At 42.6% G+C, this 17,296-nt stretch overlaps 2 protein-coding genes across 2 annotated transcripts; one reads left to right on the top strand and one right to left on the bottom strand.

Annotated features, from left to right (window-relative positions):
- The first annotated feature begins 762 nt into the window (after positions 1-762).
- On the top strand, positions 763-4,513 carry GNG5 (G protein subunit gamma 5). The gene is made up of 3 exons (XM_063407391.1): positions 763-937; positions 2,020-2,175; positions 4,271-4,513. The coding sequence occupies exons 1-2, from the start codon at positions 857-859 to the stop codon at positions 2,143-2,145; spliced, it is 207 nt and encodes a 68-aa protein (XP_063263461.1). The 5' UTR covers positions 763-856; the 3' UTR covers positions 2,146-2,175; positions 4,271-4,513.
- Positions 4,514-5,101: 588 nt separating this feature from the next.
- Positions 5,102-11,000, bottom strand: RPF1 (ribosome production factor 1 homolog). The gene is made up of 9 exons (XM_063407388.1): positions 10,771-11,000; positions 10,632-10,688; positions 9,433-9,513; positions 8,958-9,053; positions 8,084-8,237; positions 7,442-7,524; positions 6,408-6,589; positions 6,195-6,321; positions 5,102-5,836 (listed from the first exon to the last, which is right to left on the bottom strand). The coding sequence occupies exons 1-9, from the start codon at positions 10,948-10,950 to the stop codon at positions 5,795-5,797; spliced, it is 1,002 nt and encodes a 333-aa protein (XP_063263458.1). The 5' UTR covers positions 10,951-11,000; the 3' UTR covers positions 5,102-5,794.
- Positions 11,001-17,296: the final 6,296 nt, after the last annotated feature.

Below are 17,296 nucleotides of genomic sequence, written 5' to 3'. Positions count from 1 at the left end.
TGCTTAGAAATCTTGTTTCCATCTTTCTCTTTTTGTTAGGAGTTTCCTTGGTGTTCTCACTTTGAAGGCTCTTCCAGCCCCTCTGAGGTCACAAACCTTCTCTGGATTTTCAGCCTGCTGAACTCCCTTGCTGTTCTCCTCATCTCAACAGGAGATCTCTCTGCTCCTCCTGCCTCTACCCCAGATACTTCTAATTCACCTGTTCTTGAGCACCAGTGACTGGACCTTCCAAGTCTCACCCTGGCGCTGTGGAATTAGGATTTCTTCATGCCAGAGGGAAATACCTATTTAACAGGACCTGTGTCTTTGCTTGCAAGCTCCCACAAATGACCCGAGTGTGAGAGCCCGTCACTCACACGGTCATTCCCGGCCACAGGCAGGCACCGCGGGCACAGAGGCGTTCCTGCCATTGTGCAGGGAGATGCTGCACTTTGCAGTACCTGATGTCACCCCATGCTCCAGGCTTCACTGCTGTTCCCGAGCACTTTCTGCAATGAATTAGGACGAGTAAACTGATCCTCCAGGCTACAGTCAACACTCAAACCGCCGAAAAGAACTAACTTAGGAACTTCATTCATTGCACCTCAAAATAACCTCCGAACTAACTAGGGGCCCAGTGGATGTTGTCACCAGGATTCGCCACCTTGGAGTGAAAGTGGCCGGCTCTTGCGGACCACAGCGGGGTGCGGGGAGCGGGGCTGTTTCCGTGCCCGCGGGCGGGCCCGTCCCGGCACACGGAGCCGCCCCGCCCGCGCGGCCCCGGGTGCGCAGGCGCCGCTCTCCAGAGTTGTGGCCGTGCCGGGAAGTTGTGCTGGGAGTGCCGCGAGTCCGAGGCCAGCCCGCCGCCAGCCGCGCCATGTCGGGCTCCTCCAACGTGGCGGCCATGAAGAAGGTGGTGCAGCAGCTGCGCCTGGAGGCGAGTGTGACCCGCGTGAAGGTGAGCGCGGAGCCGCGACGGGACGGGACGGGGCGGACGCGCCGCCATTTCACCGCCCCGGGGCCGCGCCCGCTGCGCTGGGGCCGGGCCGGGGCCGCGGGCTCTGACCCGCCCTGCCCCGCCGACCCGGCTGGGCGGCGGCGCCCGGGCTTCTCCCGGGGCTCCGTCGGCGTTCCCCGGCCGAGGCGAGCCCGGAACAGCAGCGCAGCCGGTCCGTCCGCCGCCACCCCTGGCCGGGGCTCGGCCGCTCTCTCGCCGCCGCCCCCCGGGCCCCGGGGCCGCTCCCCGGCCGAAGCGCTCCCCCGGGGCGATGGGCGCGGCCCGCGCTGCCCGTTCGTGCCCCGGAGCGGGGAGCGCCTTCCGTCGGCTCTGGGGAGAGGCGCCCGGGCCGGGGCGCACAACAGGCTGGGCTGGCCCCAGCGCGGCAAGATGGAGATGTCGCTGCCAGGCACACGAAGTGCATTGAACTTGTGCCGGGCTGGGGTGAGACCGCGCCTGGCACGGCAGAGAAACCGGGCAAACTGCAGATACCAAGTGTCAGTGCAAGATACAACTTTTTGAAACTTTGAGCGTTCTATTTTAGGAATTCAGAGTTTCAGCAAAGAAAAGCAAGACAAGGAATTTTTCACCGTTCTGTTTTTAGGAAGGTGCCAAAACACCCTTATAAGGGTGCTCAGAACCCCATTATCTCATCATGAGGATGTCTTTCCAAGGGAGCCTGAAAAGCCAGTTCAGTCGAGTAGAACATGTTAAATCTCAGACAGTATTTTTAAGTTGTTTATGCTAGAACAAGGATCTTCATATATTTAATAAAGCCATCTCCAAGATCTTGCTCATGTGTCACCCTTCATACTTAGAAGTTTGACATGGAAATTAAAACATCCAAATCAGCTCTCATTGTTACATTGTTCATCTTCTTGTCTTCAAGAAACAAAAAAACTACAATGAAATTTTTGCATAAAATCTACATAAGCTGTATTGTGGAATCATTTAGTAGTAATCTTTATACTTTTCAATCTAAAACCCACATCCTCAGTAAAGAGTGTTCAGTGAATTCTAATGTCACCTTTTATTATAACTAGGTTTCTCAAGCTGCAGCTGACTTGAAGCAATTCTGCCTGCAGAATGCACAACATGATCCCCTACTGACGGGAGTATCATCAAGTACAAATCCATTCAGACCCCAGAAAGTTTGTTCATTTTTGTAATTATGTGAACTACTTCAGTTTCTTTCAGTGGTAAGTTCTTGAATTACAATTCATAAACTCTTTTGTCATTTGAATGAGACAGGCTGTATGAAAGGCACTCAGAAACATCTGACTTACACAGCTGATGTTGGTCTAGATCCCCATTTTTGGTCTCTTCTCCCCTTTTGTGGTCACAGCTCTGTAGTGGACACGTGCTGGCCATAGATATGAGTTTTTCTCAAAGTTAACACTTTGCTGTTGCAAAGCTTCCACCAGTTTCTGTTGTTCTAGCAAAGTAGTGGGGCCAGCTACCTCTGAGCTGCTATTTAGACTAACCCAGCTGAACGGTAATTGTGCTGTATCTTCCTCTCTGTAAGGGTATTATTTTCCTTTTCTCACATAGAATTAATTGCCTGACAGCATAAGTGGTGAATCCTGATTGTGGCAGGTTAACCAGACTTTGGTTCTTAAAGAACAGTTCCAAAACCAGATTAGTGGTGGTGGTGCCCCAGGGAGAGCACTGGTCACTGTGGGGGGGAGATGCCTTCTCTGCCAAAAGAAAAAAGTACATACTTTTTAAAGTGTGTACTTTTAGAAGCCCATACTCCACTCAAGTAAGCTACTACAGATACAGAGGTAGCAGTTTAAATAACTAGAAACAGTGGAATACTCATCTCAAAGTTTTCGTAGGTTCATTAGCATTACTGCTGTCACCAGGAAGACTGCTCACTCATCTGGCATTTTGATGATTAGATTTTAGGCTAACCTTTCTAGAAAGGTGAGTTTTAGATCCACAATGCTTCACCAAAACTCAGAGTCACAATAACTTGGTTATTTTGACCACAGTGAAGGCATGATGATTTTACCATGTTCCCTTTTCCTGTTGCCCCTTGACTTGGATCTGTTGGAAATGAGAGCATAGATGTTGTTTCAAAGCACCTGATACACAGCTGTAGTTCACAATAGATAGTGAACTAGTGAGTCTTAACCTTGAAAAATTTTGGTTGTGTAGCTGACTTACATCATCCAGAGAACTGTAGTTTGTTAGATTTAAATGGTGCTGTTAGGCAGCTTTATAGAAAGGTGACCACAATCAGATTGAATTATTAAAATTGTTCTTCCCTCGAGCAGACTGTAGAAAATGTTCCAGATGTGTGTACTAGCAGAATAACCATGTTTAAAGACTAGAGTTGAAACAGTATAGAAGTTGTTCCTTAACTCTTTAACAAGCAAAAACATTTCCCACATTGTTTTGAGCAGTGAATTACAACAGGATAACTGAAATGGGCTTTAGAGTTCTTGGAGCTTTTAAAGTTACTTCTATTAGGAATTTTTGCCAGCTAACGTTATTTTAAAAATACTCTTGGATGCTACACTTGTGTAGAGTAAGCACTACTCCAAGGAAGAAATCAGATCATCTATAAGCATTATAGACTGATAACTTACCCAAAGCCAAATAAACTGTACTTGATCGGTGACACATACAATTCCCCACTGAGGTTTGCTAAGGAAAAGTAATTCCTGGATGTGGATGTAGGGAAACAATGTTTCCTGTGTCTCACACAACACCTGCATACACAGGACTTAAAAGGCTTAATATTTTCTTTCCCAGTTATAGCCTTTGGACTAGAACTCAGCTTGTGTTTTAGTTACACTACTTATATGTGAAACTCCTTCACTTCGCAGGATCTGTTGCAGGCACTTCCTGCAAAGAGGTGATTCCTTGTGTTTTCTTGATGAGCCAATAGTGTTTGTGTTTGCACAGTCAGCACCACCTCACTGAAGAGGAAGTGTAATTTCTTAGTTACACAACAAATTCCCTGCTTTTCAAAGGCAAAACCTGGTGTTTATGCAACCACAGAGTGACTGAGAACAGCTTCTTCTATCCTTCCACTTAGCAGCTTGGCTTCCAGGAGACACTAAGCTTCAGTTATTTTGTTAAGAGCTTTGATTACCTTCTTGTATCTTGAGGGATGGCTTCATTAAGAGTTTATTTTTTAAACTAATATTTCATAAAGCAGCTGTGGAAAAGGAGGATATTTTTTCCTAAATAGTTGTCTATGGCATATTCTGAAACCTGTTCTTAGGAGTTCTGCTTCATTTAGCAGTGATACCTTTCTAACTAGACTTTGGTTTTGTTTTTCAGATCTTTTAGCATCTTTTCCTACCTGCTGATGTGTGTATGAGCAGAGTGCCTCAAGGAGTGGCCTGGTTTGAAGTCTGTACAAAAGCTTAGCTTTAACGTGCCAAATCTAACTCTAAAAGTGCTACTGTCGTCAAACTTCTTACCATCTACCTCTCCAGATGAACTGTACGCTAGTTACGTATTTCTGTTTCATACGGGAATCAGTTTTATACGCCAAGCAAAAAATAAAAGTGTCTTGACTTAGTCTGGCCTTGAAGTTACTCTAAGAATTTGATTAACTTTGGTGTATGCTAGCACCTCACATGCATCACTGTAGCAGCTGGAGAGCAGAGAAACATTCTCTGCTGCTGTAAGTCTGCCTGGGGTTAACAGTCCTTCAGAACAATGAGGTTCCAGCACTTAAAAGTAGAACAGAAAAAAAAATTGGACTGTTTATAATTCAGCTATACAGCTGTGCTATATGATAAACATCATGTTAAGTCAAAGTAAATTGTTCTTTATCTTAATGAGTAATTCTACCCTAGGAGATAACTTACTCTCTGTGCCTTCTTATTCATTAGGTAAATATGAAAAAGCACTTACAGCTGTATATGAAAAGAAAGTAGCTCAAAGAAAACTTGACCTCCTAGCTGCCAGTGAATGTGGTAACTTAAGGCAAAAGAGTAGTTTATGTGCATGTAATACCAACTCGAGTGTTGCTGTGAGGCTGAAGAAACATTTTTAAAATTGTAATGGGGAAAACCCTGCTCAGAGACCTCATACAGTCACTCATTTTTAGATGACAGTTTTATGTACTTCCTGTAAGGGGGTTTTACAAATTTTTTTCCCATCTGTTTCCTTTCAACTGCTTTGGGTATACAGACCTCTTGTCAATGTGATATTTACAGAAGAGACACCTGTAGGAGTTTTTGTAACTTCAGCAACATGCCTATTTTATGCAAAATGCTAATGAAATAAAATACCATGGATTTCATGGATTGCATACTGCCTTCTCTATGTTCTCTGGATAGGAGAACCTTTTTGGAAAACTATTCCAATACTGTCAGGGAACAGCATACTGTAAGTTAGAAATAATACAAAAGTATTTGTCTCTTACCTGATTAACTGAAGATGTCTGGCTTAACAGAAAAAAATAAAACAAAGCTGTAAAACTATAAATATTTTATTTTGAAAATTTCTTTAAGAAACATATTTGGTATCTTTGATGTTGTAAAGCATGATCTGTTTTTACAGCACAGCACTTCCGGCAAATCCTTAGTGATAGCTAAATGACAAGTTGCTCAAACATGGCCATAGTTTTTCCTGCTAAACTAGAAAAAGTCACTGTCCTTGTCGTGTTGGCTACAGCCAGGAAGAGAGGCACATCCTATTTGATCTGCTGCTGTAGAAAGTTTTAATATTTGCTGTTTGTCTTTCTGCAGACAGATACTGTTCAGTATCATTATCATTAGTTAGGAATTCAAGATCATCTGTAGTTCAAAGCAGCTGCTGTACTCCTGGTCACCAGCAATTGGCAGATTTCACTTATAAGTGGAATTTTCTTCTACTTGTGTCCATTTCTCGACGCTGGAATTTAAAAGAAAAGTTGTTTACCAGCAAGTTCATGCAACAGGATCAAACACAAACAAGGACAACCACTCCATTTTCAAGCAGGGCAGACAGTGTAATGTAGTTATGGTACAGTGGAGTTGCAAATAAGTAGGTATGGTGCATTGACATTCATAATCCTTGCTATTTTTATTTTTGATTTGAAATACAGGAGAATGTTTCTGCTTTGCCTGTTTCTCAAAATATACCTTTAAATACTTCAGTTAAACACTTCCACACTGAGAACTGCATTTATACTAGTTTGCTAGGGTAAGATTTTTGTTTACATTTCATGTCAGATTTAGCTTCCCCAAGCAGGACTATTACCATTACTAACCTTATGAATCCACTCATATTCTCCAAATTTGGAATCAAAGGTTCCTTTTTGAAGTGACCTCAGCTTTAAGGTAAAACGTGGCCCAAGTTCTTGAATTCCCACTTTCTTTTCACTCTTGAAGATATATCTTGGGGAAGAAAATAACTAAAATTAGGAATCAAGTTACAAGAGTATTCTCTCTGACTTGTAAATGAGTTTTGTGGAAAACATCACCTGTGGAATCTGAAGAAGATATAGTCTCTCTGGTTGTGAAATGTAGCCACTTGTCTTCCAATGAACTGAGGGTCGTGTGGGAAGAGCGCGGCAAACATGCGGCCGATGGAATGGCCGAGGCGAGTGGTGAAATTGTTCAGGATCACCTCAGGGACGTGTTCTGTGGGCTCCTTCCCCTTGCGCTGAAATGAAAGGGAATAGACTGAATGCACAAGGATTTTCATGTGTTTTCAAAGAAGGGTTTGAAATAGGAAGACAGAGCCAAAAACATGGCCTGATCATTTTTTCAAACATGACCTAAGCTCATAAACAAGTAGAGGAGCAGCTGGTAACATAAGGAGCTTTGGTTCAACAATATAAATTCAATGAAAAAGCACAAATAATTTTATGTTTTCTCCTGCACCATTTTTTACTCTTGGCAGGACCTGTTACAGCAGATAATGTGTTCTACCCATCATATGACTATTCCTGCTGAACTCACACCAACTAGGGATATATGGGACAGAGTATATTGGCTTTTCTTTAATAAAAACTCTAATTAGAGATTACTTATTTCAAAGAAGAAAGCCCATTTTACTGCAAATTACTTAGGGCTAAGTAAGCAATACTACAGAAGAGATGTCAGGGCTATAGGGACAAGAAGGACTAGGTTTTATTCAAGACAAACTACATCAAATGAAACCTATACTACTGATTTTATACACCCTATTGTGTGTATGCTAGACATGGGTTATATCCCACTGATGTAGGTTATCATTTGCTGTTTAATGACATGATTTTAAAAATACTTGTCAGACTCAGATTATAAAATACTTGGCAGTTAAAGAAATACAGCAAATAAGCTTGAAAATGGAAATACGCTGCTTATAAAGTAGAATGCAGTAGTCTTTAGCCTCCCATTAGCTTACCAAAAAACCACATTTACAAGATCAAGCTGAATCATATCAAAATGCAGTTTTGACAGTTTAAGTAGACTGGATGTATTTATTATTAACCAACAGATAACCCAGTTTTCAAATTTTTTTGAGTCTCACCTTTATTTCTTTACGCAAACGCACGCTACTCATTCTGAAATGAGCAGTTGGACCATCAGGCAGATGACTTAAAACAAGACCATCTGTGCACCAAGTTAAAGAAAAAGGCTGGTAAAACTGAGAATGTAAGTCACAGAGGAACATTCTATGGAAAATGCAGTATTACATTAGAGGATTAGATCCATAATGTATGCCCAAGGTTTTGTTGTATGTTCAAACACACATTCCCAAACTAGTTAACTAGATTTCTGAAGGATGTCCATTACGTTTTGTTTCAATTCCTAACAAGGCTTATCCTCTACTGCTTTCTCATTTAACAATTTTGGGATGTTTTATCTAGCCAGAAAAACAGAATGGATCTTCCTGGTCAGAAAAACTTGTTAATTAATCAACCTGTTAAATTTACTGAAATAATAACAGTGCTTATCCTTCCATTACAAACAACAAAAAAGTGCCAACATATGTACACGCTTCCTTTAATAATTCCAAGTTCCATTAGCCATCAGACACTCAAGTTGGCACAGTGATTTTTAGCTCTGTAATTTGCACTGTGACAAGAAAGAAAGAAAACAAGAATAAAGCAGATCTCTGATGCACACGACAGAATTGTTTTCTTTCACTGATAAATACACAAAAGGATACTTGGTATTTTGCGATCTTCATTAATGACGATTAAATCCGTGAAGTCCCTCGCAATACACTGTGGAATGATTCTTTTCAAAGCCAGTCCTCTTCGGTAGTAGACGTGTGAGTTGGGTATAACAGTGGCCAGCTGCTCACAGAACCTCACTGTTCTCTGCAAAACAGGGGAGTTACATTGCAGTGTGGGCAACTCAGCGCTGGATTCAGCTGTTAAAAGAACAGAGGCTTGGCCATTCCAGCTACACTCCCTAAGCACATGTTACTTCTAGTATCTCTATAAAGATTTGAAGATAAGCTATTAAATGACTTTATTAAATTACTTCATTCAGTTAGTGCAAAAACATTTATTTGCAGTAAAGACTGCGGCACACCAGAGATTTTTTTAAGGACTTTTTTTTTCCATTCCTCCATCACAGAAAAGTAGGAAAATGCAAAAAGCGTAATTGCCACACTCATTATTTATAAAGGACACTGGTTTCCAAGAAGTTCACAGCATCTCAAAATACCATATAACCATTTCTTCTTCAACTCATGTCTTCAGTTTTCAGATAAACTGTTTGAAGCACATTTTTTCTAATTTTTAAAACAATTTCTTTTATGGTTTTCACAAATGTCAGTAATCTCTTAAATCAGGCAATGCTGATCATTTCAGTACAAGCACACATGCACAAGGTTGGGTTTTTTAATGGAGGAAACAAACAGTGCTAGAGAGACCAACAAATTACACACACATACAAGGTTATTGTTGGGTATTAAATGAAATGATAGAAAAAAATCCATGTGAATGCTATTATTTTCAGTTTCAATGTAACAATCACAGGATGAAAACCCTAGTATCTTGTAAGCAGTTGGTTTCCAAGTGAAAGATACGTACCCCACGAGGTCGGTCTGATGTTGTAATCAGAATTTTGGGAACTGTCTGTCTATTAAAGTATGGCGCAAATTCATCAGTCGCTTCATCAAAAGCAACCTGGAAGAACAGAAATTTTATAAATCCACCATGTATGAAATAACTGAAGAACAACTGTTCAATCTGATCTAAATTTCAATTCACAAGAGCTATTCTGTAATCAATCACCCAAAGGCATGTGGTTTTCACATTTTTAAGAATCTGGTGTGATGAACATGGGCAGCTTTTACTACCAGTACCAGTGATGCAAAAGGCAATTATTTAACACAGATAATGAAAGAATGACATCACCTCTTAGTAAACCCATCATGTGTAAAAAGTAATTCATCAACAGATTAATGGGGAAGTGATGAATGTTCAGTTTTATCTATCAGTTTATGTCCCTTTTTAGGAAAAAAATTGTGAACTTAATAGCACATGCAGAAATCAAAGCAGTTACCTCTTCATCATTGGGATCTACAGTGGTTTCATCATACACTCGCTGATTTTCAATAGTCTTTGGTACGGCTTTCGGAGGTGCCTAAAATACATAGTTTATTAACATAACACATGTCATTATAAATGCATTGCAAATACCACATTCATACTACCACGATATTGTGTGTATTTCTACATAGAATTGGAAGTGTTATTTATTTGATGTAACTTTTGAAAAAGATGTTCTATAACCTTGACTAAAAATATGCACAGGTATTGGGACACCAGAGAGCATCAGATGCAGAGAAGCACCACTAGAACAGTGTCACTTTTCAAAACAAAACAAAAATATAGGGGAATTTTCTTTCCATTTTTATTTCTTCCATGGAAGAAAAGGATCCTGCTTTCAACAGCAATACTTTTTATCCTTGATATCTAGAATTTAATGACTAATAGCCTTTAATGTTTAATAACACTATTGTTGTGAGTCCATTGTAATACAGGAACTCATATCTGACTACCTTCAATCAGTGCAGGAAAGGAAACAAAACCTTTGTTCATTACTAGGCTTGGAATTCAGCAGATAACTGGTTTGGGCATGGTTTGGTCAGATCTGATTGTTTTAATCTATACAGAAATTACTATTAGAGTATAAATCCTAATAATAGCAAGACAAATGTCACAGAAATCATATCAGAGACAACTTTTCAGGAGTGGTTTTATGTCATTAGTTTAAAACTCACTCTGCCTGTTTACAGCATCATTTAACACAGGAGCATAAAGGTTTCTGAAGTCAGCTGTTTGATACCTCCGCTAGACAACAGTGTCTCTGAAGGCTACCACAGCACACAGAGCATAAAATCATACAGTGGTTTGGCTGGAAGGAACTTTTAAAGGCCATATATTCCAAGCCCTGTGCAGTAAGCAGGGACATCTTCGACCAGACCAGGTTGCTCTGAGCCCCTCCAACTCGGCCTTGAACATTTCCAGGGACGGGGCATCCACCACCTCTCTAGGCAGCCAACTGCAGTGTTTTATCACCCTCACTGCATTCACTGCTCCGCTTCTCTGAAGTCTGTGGACAAACCCTTCGGAGGGGGACGGAGCTGAGCAGCCCCAGCTCCGGGCAGAGCTGCGGGACCCTCACCCTGGCGAGCCCCGTTCGCGGCGGGGCAGGAGCGGCCTCGCCGCCACACCGGCTCCTGCGGCCGGAGCCCTTACTTTGTCTCCGAGGGCCTCTCGCTCCTTCTTCCGCTTCTTCTTGAGGGCCAACTTCTCCTGCGGGCAGAGGAACAGCGCTCCGTTAGCCAGACCCGCCACACCCGGGCCTCCCACGCCCCCCGGCAACGGCCCGCCTCACCTTCCTCTGCTGCTGCTTCCAGCGAAGGAACATGAAGTGCCGCCGCTGCTTGTTCTTGATCTCGGAGACGCTGAAGGTGGGCGGGAAGAGCACCCGCTCCGGGGCGGGCGGGCCGGCGCCATCCCCGGGCACGGGTGCGGTGCCATTGCCCGGCACGGGGCCGGTGCCCTGTGCCGCCATGGCGCTGCTGCCGCGGGGCGGGGCCGGCCCCTCACCCTTGGCCTCTGCCCCGCCGGGCGGCGCCACGCACGCGCAGCACGGGCCCCGCGCGGCGGGCGGGGCGCTCAGGGCGGCCCGGTGAGGGCGGGGCGGGGCGGGGCGAGAGGAGGTTGGTCACGGACTCACAGAGGGTTCCGAGCTGGAAAGGACCAACGAGCATTATCCTGTCCTGCTCCTGGTCCTGCACAGGACCCCAGGAGTCACACCGTGTGCCAGAGAGCATTGTCCAAACGCTCCTTGAGCTCTGCCAGGCTGGTGCTGTTCCACTGCCCTGGGGAGCTGTTCCAGTGCCCAGCCACCCTCTGGGTGAAGAAATTCCTGATATCCAACCTAAACCTTCCCGGGCTCAGCTTTAGGCCACTCCCTGGTGTCCTGTCCCAGAGCAGAGATCAGTGCCTGCCGCTCCTCTTCCCCTCAGGAGGAAGCTGTGGCTGCAGTGAGCTCTGCCCTCAGCCTCCTCCGGGCTGAGCAGACCCGGTGCCCTCAGCTGCTCCTCACAGGGCTTCCCCTCCAGGCCCTTCACCACCTTTGTTGCCCTCTTTTGGACACTCTCTAATAGTTTAAAGTCTTTCTTACATTGCAGTGCCCAAAACTGCACACAATACTCAAGTTCAGCGTGCTCCAGCGCAGAGCACACCCAGCTCTCTCAACCCACGACGTGTCCGGGCTCAGTGCTCAGCAGACAGTGAACCTGCAGATAAAATCAGTGTATCTCATAGGGATTATTGCTGCAGTGTAATTTATTAACCGAGTTAGCTGTCAGAGTGGGAAGCTTAGAGCAAACATGAGACATTGATGGGTTTAGTTAATGCAGGTAACAACACAGCCTAGCAGTGCCTGCCCATGTGCACACTTTCACATTCAGACTTCTGCTCATAGTGACTTTAGTTTTGGGGACCATCTGCTTATTATGAACCATAGCGTTTTGGTGGTAATGTTCCCAAAAGTTATTTTTGTTTCATTGAAGTCTGTTAAAACTTGATGTTAAAATGAAACAAGAACTCCTACAGCAAATTGGAGATTTAATTTACATAAAGTCAGAAATGAGGTTTTCTATTCCTGAGCTGATTTTCATTGTTTAGAGGTGTGCAAATGTTTCTGCACAGCAAAGACTACACAGTGTTTTATAGGAATTGAGTACTCAGGGATCTGGGGGGACCTGGTCTAAATTGGAGGCATTTTTAATCGCAGACTGCAAAATTCTGAGCCTCAGTAGGACTGATTAGTTCTATTAGTTCCATTAATCCCAAGCATTTTTTCAAAGCTTGATGTGTACTAATTTTATATACAAATTCTATTTATCATTATTATGTTTCTCTCACTAGTAAAGGCAAAAAGAAATCTGTTAACATAAATATAGGAAGATAATGGAAAAAAGTACCTAGAAATAACCAGAACTAGAGAATGTCTTAAACCTTATTCTGTCCTATAAACAAATTTTGTTCTGCAATTTAACTTGCTTCACTGAGATAACTTCTGTTTAACACAGATGTAAATGAAAGATCAAAGGCACATTATGCACAATATATTTCTGGCCTCATTCCCAATTTTGTCAAGAGAAAATATTTCAGCTATCCTTTCTGCCTTAAGGATAAGTAGTTTCCATGGCAATTGAGGTTTAGAGGATTTTGTTGAGAATATGTTAACCTAGGACTTGCTGTAACTTTATCTCTCTAGCTGATGCAGATGTCAGAGATTGCAAGGTTATTTCTCAAAGTCCTTAACAGAGATTTTTACCACTGCTATTAGCCAAGCATACAGGGAGTTCTGTGTTGTTTGTAGTTCCAATTTGCAATGCTGTTTTTGTTGGGATCACTGAGTGCTTACAGGAGGAAAAAACACATTATCTTTCTCCCTCCTAGCAAGAGGGATGACAGCCTCCTAAAATTATTCAAATACCTTTCTTCTAAGGGCTCATGGGAACAACATAATGATACACAATAATACAAGAACTTCCTAGGGCAGGGGAGGGACAACAAAAAGACACCAGAAACACACTGAAGATTTGGTAGAGATCACTGACAAGGTACAATTATAACTTCAACAGAAGGCCTAACTAATAAATGCATGCATAGTTTTACTTTAGTTTTTTAATAGAAGTTCCAAGATATTTTTCTTGTTTTAGCTATGAACTCTTTTCTATGCAAATAATATGTTAGCAAGATACTCTTATTTTACAGCTTCAGTAGCATTGTCAAGAAACTGCCATTGGAAGTAGCTGCTTGGTTAGAAACAAAACAACTGGAAAAAACCCCACCAAAATCCAAACATCCACCTGCCTCCCCCTTCCCTGCCCTCCCTCCCCTGCCCCAAACCCCTTAACAAGCAAGTTCTCTTGTGAATAGTGATGAATGAAGACATTCATTCCATGTCAGCACTTAGACATTTTGGAGGAAAATTTTCTGTAAAGTAACCCAGCTCAGCAGTGAAGCATCATTTTGAGTTGTATCAACAGAGCACTGTTTTGGTTTTTTCTGTTCTGTCATTTCAAATAATTGAAAAAATATTTTGTGATTAAATTGAAAAGAATTCATCTGGGGAAAGGAATTTAAGTAAGAAAGTATAGAAAGTGTACCTGTGGATTCAATAATTTATCAGAGAACTGGTTTGGAGGTGTGGGGTTTTTTTGGTTTTCCTTTTTGGTTTTTTGTTTGTTTGGTTTAGTGTTTGCTTGTTTGTTTTTATGTAATAACCAAAATTTTTCTTTTTTCCTGTTTTGTTTTCTTATTTCATTAATTTAGGTTAAATTTCATTACCTGAAGGTTGAGAGCACATCCTACTTGTCTTCAACATTCCTTACACTGAACAAAATGCCCCAGAAAATGCAGTGCTAACAAAAAGCTGTTTTATATGTTTTTAATGGATTAATTTTTACTGTGGTTACATTGCCTTCTTAACATGGCAAAGCAATTCCTGTCTGAATCAGTGAGGCAGAATTCCTTGTGGTTGTTGTTAAAAAGAGATAACCACCAATTGGTAATAGTAATTTGATGATCACAAGATTCTGAGTTTGCAGTGTCTCTGCTCTAAGGATTCTTGGTGTGTTAGCAGAGTAGAGGACAAGGGAGGGGCGATTGATTTTTCTCCAGGACAAAATTCCCCATATTGCAGAGCTGGAATCAGTACTGTCATGGATTGAAAGCTGGTGGGGAGAGGGGAAACGCAAGGAACACGAGATCACAGCAAAACAGTAAGATGTGAGGTGGCTAAGCCTCAAGGGTTAGGTTTGTTGAAGTCCACGTTTCTGGACCTTCAGCAGGATCCTTAGACCCTCTGAACACTCTGGTGGTGGTGGAGAGGGGGAACAGGAGCAGGAGCTGGGGCCTGGCAGTGTGGCTGCTGCAGCAGGAGTGCTTGTGCAGCTGCCCAGGGCAGCAGAGTCCTGAACAAAGGCGAGTGCACTCCTCTTATTCTGGCATTCAAGGCTGGTTCTCCTGCCCTTCACAGTGCTGTGTAGATAGTGAAGTGGTACCCCAAAGGTCTGGTTTTGTTATGCCTGTGACATCTCAGCCCTTGAGACTGCAGAGCAGTTGTACAGCTTTGATCGTGTCTGAACTCTTAGCAGGCCCCTCGTGCTCACTGCCTAAAACCATGGAATGTGTAGCAAAGTTAGTGATAGTGGCTTTGCTTAACTAGTAGTTAAAAAGGTAAGGATACAGAAGACAGGACTTTCCAGCCTCTGGAGATTATCATCTTATTGTCAACGGAACAGTGAAACCACAAGCCTGCAGGTTTTTCTGAGGTGAGAACTGTCTTCATTCTTCCATATGAAGCTATTGTTGTGTGTCAAGTAAGATCCAGAAAATGCTGAATCAAATAGCTAGGCTGGGGCACCCTCCTTCTGAAAGGAAACAAGATTCGACTACTAGCCAGGTCTCAGTAGTCTCCCTTTAGTTTACTTTAAAATGTTTAACAGCAAAAAACAAGTTATGGAGAGAATGGATTGTAGCCAGCTTCAGTGTCTCTGTCTATGCTCTCATCTCTGGGCTGACGAGGCTGGTTCCTTCTGCATTCCTGGCCTGATGCTCTGTTGGGCTTTTTGCACAGTGAAGAATGGCCAATGTGGTGTCACCAGGGTGGAATAGTCAGAGTGGTGGGAGATGCTCCTGTGGCAGGAGAATCTCTTTGAGCCCACCTCTCTTCAGCTGAGGAAAGAGTTGGGCATGGGCCCACCACAATATGCTGTCCTATGAAAGATGGACATCCATGCCATCATTTTCTGAGAGAAAGCCTGCAATTGTGTTTTGTAGAGAGCCTAAGCCAGTGGTGCTTGGTATATATTATTGTACCAAGCCATCTGGGGCCTCCACTGTAGAATAGTCTCTTGTTTACCCAGCTAGGCATAAGCACAAAATGAATGCTGAACTGCTTAGCTCTTTCCACATTGTTCCCTGACTCAGGCGTACCCAGAGCTGTTTCTCCAGGGGTGCATTTCATAGGGGTGCAACATTAAATTACCAGGTGCCTATGCAGGAACTGTGTGGGTAGTTTTTCAGGATCATCTGTTTGAGACTTACAGGCTTGCATTCCTTAGTGGATCTTGTCTGTCTTTTAATTTCAGTGTTTTCAGTCACCCAGGGCAATCTCTCTAATGGATAAAATGGGTATGATGCACAATAAAGTTGAGTATTATTTAATATTTCAAGATGAACACTAGATCTTTCTATATGCTCTCAATGCCCTGTCCTCATCCCATAACACAAATGAGGAATGCAGACTGAGTATTTTAAAAAGTTTGGTGTACTATGGGTAAATAAGGAGACCAAATTAATTTTTTTAGTTTTCATTCTGTAGTGCTCCTGCTTCTTAAAGTTGCTTTACAAACTTCATGCTTTTGTGTAAAAAGTCCTAAGTTTAAGAAAGCAAACAATGGTAAAAAGAACAAAGACCCCTCTGAAAAGCGGGTTTATCTTCCTCAGTATTGACACTCCTGCCCACAAAAAGTATCACATCTGAACATGCTGAGAATGCCCTTAAAAAGGTTATTAAGAGTTTTGGTCCCCATATGGGTCCTTGAGGAACACCATTAGTAACCAGCCTCCTTTTTATATGGAGTTAGCACTGCTGATGAACACTGTTTCACTGCACAGCCCAGCTGATCATCCATCCACCTGGTATATTTTTCCACTCTGTGTTTCACCCACTGGACTGTGGGGACACTGTGGGGGTCCATGCTAAAGGCCTCCCCAAAGTCAAGGTCAGTAGCAAGCACTGCTCTTCCTCCTCTGTTGAGCCAGTCTTCCCATCAAAGGTAAAACCACATTGCACCATCTGTTCTCAGTCACCTTCGTGTCCCTCAAGTGCTAGGAAATGTGTTCCAGCAGTATTTGCTCCAGATTCATCCTGGGAACAGAGGTGAGGCTGACAGAGCTGTCGCTCCCTGGATCTCCCCTCCTGCCCTTCTTGAAGCTGCAGCAGCTCGTAGTGCGACCTTCTTGCTGAAACCCTGTGCAAAGAGCAGAGATGTGTTCAAATGGTCTGTGTCAAACCTCTCAGAATGTGTGTGTGTTTATGTGCACGTGAGAAAGAAAAAGAAGCAAAGCTTTTGGAAGCCTGACTGAGCAAGGTTTAAATAATCTAAGGAAGAATTAAGAAAAGGAGAGGATTTTTAAAATAAGGCATTTTATAAGGAATTCTTGGGAAAAAAACCTTGCAAATATATTATTTAAAAATTATGGAAATTCCATAGTCTGCTACATATGAGTGTCCGGTTTTCAACTCACTTGAGTTAGAAAAAATGACTGTATGATGTCAACACAGTAGTAAACATGTGGTTATAACCAACATTATAATAATTTCTTTCCACAGGACTTATCAAGATGGCATAGCTGGTCATTATCTTAATCTGGACACATCGGCCTGGCTAGTGCTGGGTGTTTGATTTACTACAAATGTGTCAGCAGTTCTGGTTAGTAGATTATAACTACTAGATAATGCATTAATTGTATATTAGCTGGGAAAAAAAAAAAAAAAAAAAAAGAAAGAAAGAAGATAATGGAGGTTGCTACAGTTTCAAGTGTCTAGTGTAGAACACTGAAATACTTTCCCAAACAGAAATTCTATGGACAATAAAGTTGTACTTTGACACATTTAGACTTTTGAGAAGTTTATCCAATAGTTACTCAAGGCAAAGTACTGAAGAAGCATCTACTGTTTCCAACCTGCTATTTTGCTGAATTCATTGTGCTGCTTCTGGAGATCCCTACCCTTTTCTAAAGAATTATCCTGTAAAAGGGCAGATAGTCAATGACAACATTTCATCAACCTTGTGGGTATGCAGCAAAACTCGTGTTTCTTGGGAGGTGTG

The sequence above is a fragment of the Prinia subflava genome, chromosome 10 (genome assembly GCF_021018805.1).
Source record: "Prinia subflava isolate CZ2003 ecotype Zambia chromosome 10, Cam_Psub_1.2, whole genome shotgun sequence".
In the NCBI taxonomy this organism is placed as follows: Eukaryota; Metazoa; Chordata; class Aves; order Passeriformes; family Cisticolidae; genus Prinia; species Prinia subflava.
This window is presented reverse-complemented; position numbering and strand designations above follow the sequence as displayed.